The sequence below is a fragment of the Balaenoptera borealis genome (assembly GCF_965194805.1).
Source record: "Balaenoptera borealis genome assembly, chromosome: 18".
Classification (NCBI taxonomy): Eukaryota; Metazoa; Chordata; class Mammalia; order Artiodactyla; family Balaenopteridae; genus Balaenoptera; species Balaenoptera borealis.
In genome coordinates this window covers 5,014,568-5,025,975 of record NC_138877.1, presented here as the reverse complement: position 1 = coordinate 5,025,975, position 11,408 = coordinate 5,014,568, and the positions used below count along the sequence as shown (strand labels likewise).

Sequence of the window (11,408 nt, the reverse complement as noted above, 5' to 3'; positions counted from 1 at the left end):
TTTATAAGCTACCCCGTCTATGGTATTTTGTTATAGCAGCCCAAACAGAATAAGACAACTTGTTTCCAAATACAGTCAGTCACATTGAGGTACTGGGAGTTAGGATATCAATATATTATATTTTGGTGGGGAAACACAATTCAACCTATAAAAGTCATGATGTACAATCATTTCATATATTGGTAGATTTAAAATATTTTGCTAAAGATTTTTGTATCCATATTTATAAAATATTTTGTACTGTTTTTGTCTTGTAATGACTTTGTCTGCTTTTGGTATCACTATAATGTGGCTTCATAGAATACTTTGGGAAATGTTCCTGCTTCTCCTCTTTCTTTTCTTTGGCTGATTTTAAGATTTTCTCTTTGACTTTGGTTCTCTGTATTTACTACACATCTAAGTGTAATTTTGTTTTTATGTATCTTACTAAGATTTACTGGTTTTCTTGCCTTTGTGGAAGTGTCATAGCCATTGATTCTTCACATGTTGCCTCTGGTCCATTTTTTTCCCCCTCTCCCTCTGGGACTCCAATTAAAGTTATGTTAGATCCTTTCACTTTACTCACTTGATCTTCTAAGTTCTTTTATGTATATTCCATTTTTTTTCTTCCACATGCTGTATTTTGGGTGATTTCTCTGATCTATATTTCATTTAATTTTCATTTTCAGCAGCATCCTATCTTTTTCCAAATTTGTCTTAATTTTTAAGTTTGACCATGACTTCCCCTATCTCTAGATATTTTATTTGATTCTTTTTCATACTTGCTGGGTTAGTTTTCATAGTTTCTCCTCATATAGGTAGGTTAAAGCTTGTTTTTTTTTCGTACATAGTTAAGTATGGTTATTTTCTTTCTAAAGAAATCTGTATCTTCTAATTCAAGCATCTATATCTTCTAATTCAAGCATTGAAAATCTTCAGTGGGTAGTTTCCACTGTCTTTGTAATGTTTCTTACTTATGATGCTTTGCTTCTTCTTCTGGCGGTATATTACTTCTTTCCCTTGATAAATTTGTGGGGATTCTTTGAGGCCTTGGATGAAGGTGCTTTTCTTCTGAGTGGTTTCCTATTTGCTTCTATATGTCACTTATAGCACTACCAATTCTGAAATTTTTTTTCATTATCCCACCTCTGCCATATTTTGTTTTTTTGTATTAAAAGCAATGAATTGTAGTTGATAATGTTTTAGGTGTACAGCAAAGTGACTCATATATATTCTTTTTCAGATTCTTGAATATAGTTGCCTATGCTTTACAGTAGGTCTGAACCATTTTAAACTGACAAAGTTTGAGTTTTCTTGGACAACTCTGGTGATGCCAGTTTAGGTTATTCTGCTATAGAGCCAAGCCATCAGAGATCATAGCCTTCCAGGATGGGTTCTTTCTCATGGCCTTCCAGGATGGGTTCTTTGTCTCTCTCTCTCTTCCTCTCTTTCCTTCCCTCCCTCTCTCCCTTCTTCTCTTTTTCTTTCCCTCTTTCCTCCTTCTCTCTCCTTCCTCAGGAGAATGCCAGGGCACGTTTTCCTGAAGCCCTAGGGGAGGGGTGAGTGGAGAATGGAGGAGGTTTCTTCCTAGCTCACCCTGACCCCAAGATGAATCTGTGTGACCATGGGGTTCTATCAGATTCCCCACCTTGGGCAGGACCTGAGACTTGACATATATACCCCCTGTTTCTCTGTATTTAACTTTAGTAGGAATTGGCAAATTTCATCAGAGGGAAAGTGCTTTTTGAATTTTTAACCTATTTTTCTTAATTTTTTTTTGCCTTGATTGAATTTTTGCCTGATCATAGCTCTTATCTTGACTATTCAATGCATTTAAAGAGCTTTTTAAAATTTTATTTATTTATTTATTTATTTATGGCTGTGTTGGGTCTTCGTTTCTGTGCGAGGGCTTTCTCTAGTTGGGGCGAGCGGGGGCCACTCTTCATCGCGGTGCGCGGACCTCTCACTATCGCGGCCTCTCTTGTTGCAGAGCACAGAGCTCCAGACGCGCAGGCTCAGTAATTGTGGCTCACGGGCCTAGTCGCTCCGCGGCATGTGGGATCTTCCCAGACCAGGGCTCGAACCCGTGTCCCCTGCATTGGTAGGCAGATTCTCAACCACTGCGCCACCAGGGAAGCCCGAAAAGGGGGTATAAATGAACTCTGAGTGATCTTATATACTGTTGCTTTTAGAACTACCATTTGAACTTCAGAATAACTTGTGATTGTGAGTGGGAGGAAACAGTTTTTCAATTAACTTTTTATTAATGGAAAAAAGACATTGATTTTTATTCTGTTAGTTTGCTTAAGGAAGCCCTTGATCTTACACTTGACTATTTGCATGTCTGTTGCTATTTTCTTTGCAAACTTGAAAATGGAAAACAGGTTTAGAATTTGTTAAATATATCATCTTTGTAAAAATAATACAGAAAATTAATTTATTTTACCTTCCTCACTTTCCAAATACCACCTTTATCCTCACTGCTAATCATAGTAATAGTTTGGTACCTACCAGATTTTTAAAAATTCAATTATAGACTTCTGTTTCTGGGAAGATGGAGTACACATTCTTTTACCTCTTTTTCCTGCTAAGTACAAGTAAAGACTTTGGGCATTATATAGAAAACAAACATAAGAAGACTTTGAAAGACAGAGAGAAGAAGGCAGATGGCAGGACCTTGGAACCCAGGGAACAGTGTGGTGGTGAGTTCCCTGGGTTTTTCTTTCGCCTCGTTTATCTCAGGCTTGGAACTGAAGAAACTGGAAATGCAGAAAGACCAATGGACACAGACAGAAGAAATGCCCCCCAGAGCCTTTTTCTCTAGTCAGAGGACCAGGAAGTGGGCAGCCTGATAAGACAGAAAACTTTCAGACAGCGGCCACTCTACTCCAGCCAGACAGCGTAGCCGAGGTGTGGCCCCATGCGCACCCACACCAGCAAAGGTAACCTGCGCAGCCTAGACTTGCACCTTTACCAGGCTGTGATGAGGCCCCCTGCCCCCCCGCAAAGGTGGTGTCAGAGAAGGCCGAGGAGGGAGCCAGGGCCTTCATTCAGTAGTAAGGGCGGTAACGAGGCCCTCCCCTCTTTCACAGTGTCCGTGGAGACCGTGTGGACAGCAGTAACCAAAGCATTTCAACCCCTTCAAGCCCGGGAGGTGTTTCTGGAGGCCTCCAAAACAGGGCAGCCGGAACTCTCAGCCTTGCCTAGCTATTAGAGAACCCTCACCCCTTGGCCCTCCATAGAGGCCAAGTTTGCAACTTGTACGCTTATCCCCCATCATGCAGTAACAAGACAGCAACCTTGTCCCCTGTCAGAGAGGTGCCAGAGGAAGCCATCTAAGGTTTAAATGATATCCAGCCTCTCGTAACATAATACCCAAGCTGTCCGGATCTCAGTCAAAAGTTATTCACTGTACCCCAAACCAGGAGGATCTCAAACTCTATGAAAAAAGACAACCACTGATGCCAACACCAAAATAAGAGAGATATAAGCGTTATCTGACAGAGACGCTAAAGGATGCTTTAGAAAAAAGCTTCCATGAGCAATCAGAAACATGCCTGAAACAAAACTGTCATCAAAGAAACAGAAGATATAAAGATCCAAATGGAGACTTTAGAACTTAAAAATATAATAACTAAAACCCCCCCCAAAAAACCAGTGAACCAAATGAAAAAAGCTCCAGGGATGGGCTCAACAGCAGAATAGAAGGGCCAGAGGAAAGAATCCATGAATTAAAAGATACACAATAGGAACTACCCAATTTAAACAAGAAAGTAGACTGAAAAAAAAAAAAAAATTAACAGAGTCTCAGGGGCCTGTGGGAATATAGCCAAAGAGCTGACACTCATGTCATCAGAGAGGAGTCAAAACTGTACAGAAAAAAACCCAAACCAACAATCCAATTAGAAAATGGGCAAAAGAGACCTTTCACAGAGGAGGATATAAAAATGACAAATGAGTACATGAAAACATTTTCTACATAATTAGCTATTAGGGAAATGTAAATTAAAATCACAGTGAGATATCACTACACATCTATCAGAATGGCCAGAATTAAAAATACTTACAACATCAAATGCTGGTGAGGATGTGTGGAGACTGAATCACTCATACATTGTGGGTGGGAATATAAAATTGTACAGTCACTTGGAAAACATTTTGGCAGTTTGGTATAACTATTATGCAACTATCATATGACCTAGCAATTATACTCCTGGGCATTTATCCCAGAGAAATGAAAACATATATTCACACAAAAACATTTATACAAGTGTTTATAGCACTTTTATTAACAATAGCCAGATCTAGCAGTACATCATTAGTACTTATTTTTGTTTGTTGATCTTATATCCAGCCACCTTATTAAACTCTTACACATTTTTATGATTTTTAAGTCAAGTGTATAGGATTTGGGGGGCAGTAGATCCTTTCTTTGAAAGTTGGGTGGTTTTTGGTCTTTCCTTCCCAATAGTAGTAATATCTCATTTCTTTTTTTCCCCCATCTCGTCTCTGGAAACTCCAGAGCAATTGAAAATAAATTTGGTGATAGAACCTAATCTCATCTTTTTCCTGACTAACTAACATGGAAGTACTTCTAATATTTCAAAGTTAAGTATGATAGTTGTTCTTGATTTTCATAGATACCTTTTGCCAAATTTGGAAAGTTTTCTTATATGTGAAGCTTACTAAGAATTTTTTTTTTCCTGGAATGCATGTTAAATCTTTTACTAATTTTTTTCAGCATCTATTGATGTGGTAAATGCTTTTTCTTCTTTATTTCATTAATGTATCACTCTTGAGCATCTTTTTTTGAGTTTGCTGGTAATACATATTTTCCTCTTCTGGGAAATATGTGTTCATGCTGGTTGTTCATTTTTCTACTGGGATATTTCTATTTCCTTACTGATTTATAGGATTTCTTCATGCACTTTTAATACCTATTCTTCTGTCAGTTGTATGTGTTGCAAATGTCTTCTCCCAGTTGGTAACTTGCTTTCAGACTTTAAGGTATCTTTTGATGAACAGAAGTTCATCCCAAGCTGTTTCAATGTAGATCTCTTGAGTGTCAGAACTTTTAAGACCTTGTATACATGCCTGAGAATATTTGTACTAAACTTTCACATTTATTTGGTATTTGGAAAGATGTAGCATTCTAGAATTAAAGATCTTTTAATTAAATACTTACAAAATACACAAAGAGGATTTAATTTTTATTGTTAGACTGATGACAATTTGATTCCTAATTCTCTTGAAGATCTGCCTTTTCTCTCTGCAAGGTTGAGATTATTTTATTGGAATGCAGCATTTTCTCGATGAGTGGTTCTCAAAGTGTGATCCCTGGGCCAGCAGCATCTCCATCCTCTTGGAGTTGTTAGAAATGCACATTGTGGTGCCCTACCCCAGACCCACTGAGTAAAACAACTTTGGGGGGTGCAGCCCTGCAATCTGTATTTTAACAAGACCTCCAGGTGAATCTGATGCACACAAGTTTGGAATCATTGTTCTAGATCCTTGCTACTCAAAGTGTGATCCCCTGTTCAGTATCATCAGCTACAGGCTCAAATATATCAAATATTACATGGTGTTTGATTATGGTGATTATCATTTCACAAACGGTATTTCACATAAAGGTGATGAAAACTTAAATTTCGTACCTCTTTTGTCCTTACTGAAATTATTTGCAAAATGCTAGTATGGCAAAACCTTCTAGCAAAGTTTATGTTAACGTTTAATGTATATTATTTATTATCTGGTAAGTACAATACATTTTCAGACACTGACTTTCATAATCTTCTTTTGTTAACTATTGGAGACATTGAACTTTGCCATGAAAATTCTGTTTTCATTTTTCCTTTGATTTTATTTTGTAGGCTTTGTTAGAAACAGCTAAAATGCAAACAGAAAAGCAATTGTCAAGCCTATCTGGAAAAATAGAATGTGAAGGACCTAATTGTCATTTCAGTAGCTTCACTGGAACCTTGTACCTAAATGGTAAAAGGTATCATATTTTCCTTCTCAAACATTTTTTTGTCCACTTAACTTTCCCTGACAATAACTTTTATAGTCACCCTAGGTATAAGAGATGTTTTACTCTCTAAAATTTTTGATCCACGTATCTTTGGAATGGTGAGAAATGGATGACAAAGCAATTTTTTTCTATGCTCTTTTAGAAATAGATACTTTCTTTGAAGACACATTTGTTTTTATTGCTATTTGTCCAAATAGTTGAACTTGACAAAGGAAATACATATATATGTATATATATACAAATATATGTATGTATGTATGGTGAACGCCTAGGTTCATTTTACATTGTGAAAAGAAGAACTTCTTTGGTAGTTTGTAAATGTTCTTTTTTATTTTTAGCCCTGTTCTAGTTGGGCCTGACCAGGTCTTGCTAAGAGGTACACAGCTTAAAAATACTGAGTGGATCCTTGGCATAGTTGTTTACACTGGATTTGAAACCAAATTCATGCAGGTAAATAGTCTATGATGACAAATAGTATTGCCAAAAATGATAACAGTTTGTTTTTTTTAGGAACCCTAGAATTTTGAGGTAATGGATCTGCTGTGTGAATATGTTTTCTATGAACTAGAGAATCATGCTTCAGGAACCGAGGTGGAAAAACCACGCTCATGTAACCATGGTCACACTTTCAGTCCGTTAGTGACTTCGCCAAAGACCTATCCTACTTCTGAACTGTTGTAATTTTTGACCTCCTCTCACCATCAGAATGCTTTCCACTGTAATCCACTGGTTTTGTTTGTCGTCCTTTTTGGTGTGTGGTCGCACGCTATTGCGCAGAACGCAGTCGAGTCACCCCCTCAGGAGATCCAAAGTTGAGAACGTGACCGATGTGCAGATCCTGGTGGTGTCCCTGCTGCTCTTGGTCATGTCCTTGGTGAGCTGTGTGGGAGCCACATTCTGGAATGACAGATACGGCAGAGCAGACATCTGGTACATCAGGAAGAAGGGTAAGTGCCAGAGCATAGCAGGAAGCCGCCATTTTTGGAAATTGTACTGCTTTTATTTTAAAATTTTTGTTTATTTTTTGGTTGCATTGGATCTTCATTGTTGCATGCGGGTTTTCTCTAGTTGCGGTGAGTGGGGGCTACTCTTCGTTGCAGTGCGTGGGCTTCTCATTGCGGTGGCTTCTCTTGTTGGGGAGCATGGGCTCCGGTAGTTGTGGCACGCAGGCTCAGTAGTTGTGGCTCGCGGGCTCTAGAGTGCAAGCTCAGTAGTTGTGGTGCTTAGTTGCTGCACGGCATGTGGGATCTTCCCAGACCAGGGCTCGAATCTCTGTCCCCTGCATTGGCAGGCGGATTCTTAACCACTGCGCCACCAGGGAAGTCCGTGTGCTGCTTTTAAAAGTGACTTTAAAGACTTAACATGTTTTGATTTAAAAGGGGAGGCTCATATACTTTAATAAAGATGTTTAAAAAAATAAATAAATAAATAAATAAATAAAAAGGGGAGGCTCTTGTTCTAACTAGTGTGTGGTGGTTTTGCTTTGTTTGTTTTCAGAAACTGAGGGTTAGTGAGTTTTAGAAATAGAACATTTCCTTCTTAAGATTTTTTGGGAAAGATTGTCCTGCCAGTTTCATGTAATCCTGGCATTCTGGAATAAAGCAGAGGAGAAGTCAGGGCAGAGGCATGAGATTGAGTCAGGTGGACGAGGGCCACGCCTCTGCATCTGGCACTCAGTCACCAGAAGAGCTTGGGTGAGGTTTTCACTTCTCTGAGCTTTGCTTTCCTCACTCAGCAGAGGGGATGATAGCTGTCTCCTTGAGTGAGTGCGATGAGTGGTGCCAGGGAAATGAGGACAAGGAACACTGAGGGCATCCAGCGGCCAAAGTATCCTTGTCAGTAAGAGGCTTAAAGGTAAACTGGGATTGGGCATTAGAAGTTCAGCATTTTTGTTTGTCTTCCCGTGTTTTCAGAGTAAACCATCGTATATCTTTCTGCCTTTTCTAATCTATCACCTGAGGATTCTCTATTGCTCTAACTTCCCTTGAGAGGATCTGTTTGAGAGCATTTTAGGAATAAAAGAAAGGTATAGACTTTATAAATGTTTGGATCACACACCAAGGATTCATTCTTATGCAGTCCGAGTTTCTAGATATTACTTGTCCAGTTTTGATTTTAGGCTTCTAGATTTTAGATGAGTTTTAAAAAATAATCTCAATTTAAATTTGCTTGTTTAATTTTCTCTATCCCAAGAGTGTGTATATTATCCTATTTTGAAACAGACATAAAAGCTTACAAAAGTCACTGATATTTTGATCTCTATAAAATGCATCAAGTTCTGCATATCATACAAATGACCTTTTCTTCCCTTTTTGATGAGACTTCTTGAAAGAAGAGACAGCCCACAGTGTTTCCATTCTCTCACCTCCTGGTTGTTCTTTTTGATGTTGTTGTTATCTCTCTTATTTTTTTTTGATTTGAATTTTATTTTTTTTATACAGAAAGTTCTTATTAGTTATCTATTTTATACATATTAGTGTATACATGTCAATCTCAGTCTCCCAAGTCATCCCCCCCTTCCCCCCTTGGTGTCCATATGTTTATTCTCTACATCTGTGTCCCTATTTCTGCCTTGCAAACTGGTTCATCTATACCATTTTTCTAGATTCCACATATATGCGTTAATATACGATACTTGTTTTTCTCTTTCTGACTTACTTCACTCTGTATGACAATCTCTAGGTCCATCCACGTCTCTACAAATGACCCAATTTTGTTCCTTCTTATGGCTGAGAATATTCCATTGTATATATGTACCACATCTTCTTTATCCATTCGTCTGTCAGTGGACGTTTAGGTTGCTTCCATGACCTGGCTATTGTAAATAATGCTGCAATGAACATTGGGGTGCATGTGTCTTTTTGAATTATGGTTTTCTCTGGGTATATGCCCAGTAGTGGGGTTGCTGGGCCATATGGTAACTCCTGGTCATTCTTGAGCCCATTTCAGTCTGCTGTCTACTTCAACCACTCTACTGAAATTGTTGCTCAAGATTAGGAATAAATTCCTGATTACCAAACCCAGTGGTCATTTTTTTTTTTTTTTTGAAATAAAGACTGTTTTTATTCCACAAACGCATTTTGTTTCTCAGTTGCTGAAATGAGTTATCCATAAAACCTCTGCAGCCAGATTCCTGGGAGATTTTTGAAAGGAACATAGGCTCAGCTTTCAGTTACCCATGTTCTGCTCCCCCGCCCCCACCAACAGTGATCATTTTTAAAGTCACTATCTAACTGGATTTCTGCTGCTTACTTCTGATTTTTTTAAAAAACCATCTTTTCCCTATTTGATTCATAGAAACCTTGATCTACCTTTTAAATGCCGGTGTTTTCCAGGATCCTGGGGTCACCAGGAATTCTTCAACTTGGGTCCATAAATCCTTGAAATATCGTGAAAAATTTTATTCCTATATGTGTGTGTGTGTGTTTTTTTTTTTTCTGAAGGAGAGTCTTCATCAGCTTCTCAGGGTGATTTTCTTTTCCAAGATCACCCCTTTAAGAGAGCTCACCTCTTCTAGTAATTTCAGCTGTCGTCCACCTGTTGATGTCTTCTTGTTTGACTCCAGCTCAGCTTTCTCTATGAATTAACTCATTATTGCCCAGACATTGCTCTCCAGATGTCATGTAGGCTTCTTACCTCAGTGTGTACAAAGCGAAATTCATCTTTTCCCCCCAAACCAGGCTCTCTTTTCAATATTCTCCATTTAAGTGTGGTACCAGCATCTGACAGTCATCCAAGCTGGAAACATAAAGGTCACACTTATCTCCTTCTCAGTTTGCTCCTCTCTTCCCCACTTCCACCCCCATGGCTTTCATCATCCAATTAGTCCCAAGGTCTTGCTGAGTCTACCTTTCCAATCTTTTCTCTGTAGGCTCTCTCCTCTTCATCCCTGGACTACCACCAACGTTTCCTAACTGATTGCTCAGACCTCAGTCAAGTTCTACTCCGATTCATTCTTCACATAGTTTCCAGAAGGATGCATATAAAAAGTAGTAATGAGTAAGTGCAGTGGATTCAGTGATGTCTTAGTGCCTGCACTGAGTTGGTAAACTACCATCCAACGGCCCACTGCTTGTTTTTGTAAATAAAGTTTTATTGGAACACAGCCACACTGTGTTTTTGGTTTTTTTTTAAATTATTTTATTTTTTTTGATGTTAAAATTTCATGGTTTTTTTTTTAACATCTTTATTGGAGTATAATTGCTTTACAATGGTGTGTTAGTTCATACTGTGTTTATTCATCTGTGTATTATTTATTGCTTTTTCATGATACAACAGCAGAGTTGAGTAGTTTCAACAAGACTGTATGGTCCACAAAGCCTAAAATATTTACCATCTGGCTGTTAGAAAAAGTGTCTTCCTGACCCCTGGCCTACAGGGTCCAGATAAATCTCCTGTCACGTGGCATGTCATGACTTTTATAAGCTGACCTTATCTCCATCACTTGATACCTCACCACTTCTTCCTTAGCGCTTAGTCTCTGTTCACAGAGGACCACTTTTGTCTTTTTCACCATTCTTCCATCCATCAGCCTGTTGATCGTCTCCAGGCCTCTAGTCCAGTGCTCTTTCTGCTTCACATGTGTGTCTGGACACCTTTCAGACCAAGATTGAAGCATTGCCTTCTCTGGTAGCATTTCCTGTGACTTACCTGCCCCCCCCTCCTTTCTTCAGTTAGGAGCCCTCTTTGGCTTCTATAATGATATTCTTAATTCCATTTCCATGTTTCGTAATTATTGTCCCTGCACCCTCCAACTAGGTTGTGAATTTTTGAGGGCAAGAATCATTATATCGGGCTTCCCTGGTGGTGCAGTGGTTGAGAATCTGCCTGCTAATGCAGGGGACACGGGTTCGAGCTCTGGTCTCGGAAGATCCCACATGCCGCGGAGCAACTAAGCCCATGAGCCACAATTACTGAGCCTGTGCGTCTGGAGCCTGTGCTCCGCAACAAGAGAGGCCGCGATAGTGAGAGGCCCGCGCACCGCGATGAAGAGTGGCCCCCACTTGCCACAACTAGAGAAAGCCCTCGCACAGAAATGAAGACCCAACACAGCCAAAAAAATAAATAAATTAATTAATTAATTTTAAAAAAAAGCTTGATAGCAATAATTTCAGATGCTACGATGCCTCCAATGCAGTACCCATATTTCTAAAAAAAAAAAAAAAAAAAAAAAGAATCATTATATCTTTAACTCCAAGATCAGTGCCTTTTCACAATAGGAACTAAGTAATTAATTTATTGGCTAAAATAAAAAATTTTAGAGCTAAACAGAATTTTATAGTTTTCTATTCCAACCTCTTGTTTTACAAAAGTGAAACAGATTCTCTACATTTACTGAAAAGCACAGAGGAAGTTAGTGGCTTATTTGGAATAAGAACCTGTAATTGAGTCCAACTACATT

The 11,408-nt window shown here is 38.8% G+C and overlaps 1 protein-coding gene across 3 annotated transcripts in view; it reads left to right on the top strand.

Moving 5' to 3' along the window:
• Positions 1-6,471: 6,471 nt before the first annotated feature.
• The window catches only part of LOC309615448 (phospholipid-transporting ATPase IB-like), a 61,131-nt gene continuing 56,194 nt past the window's right edge, over positions 6,472-11,408 (top strand). For all 3 annotated transcript variants that reach the window (XM_082365107.1, XM_082365109.1, XM_082365108.1), the window contains exon 1: positions 6,472-6,954. In XM_082365107.1, coding sequence (XP_082221233.1) covers positions 6,714-6,954 — 241 coding nt within the window. In that variant the 5' untranslated portion in view covers positions 6,472-6,713. The remainder of the gene's footprint in view (positions 6,955-11,408) is intronic.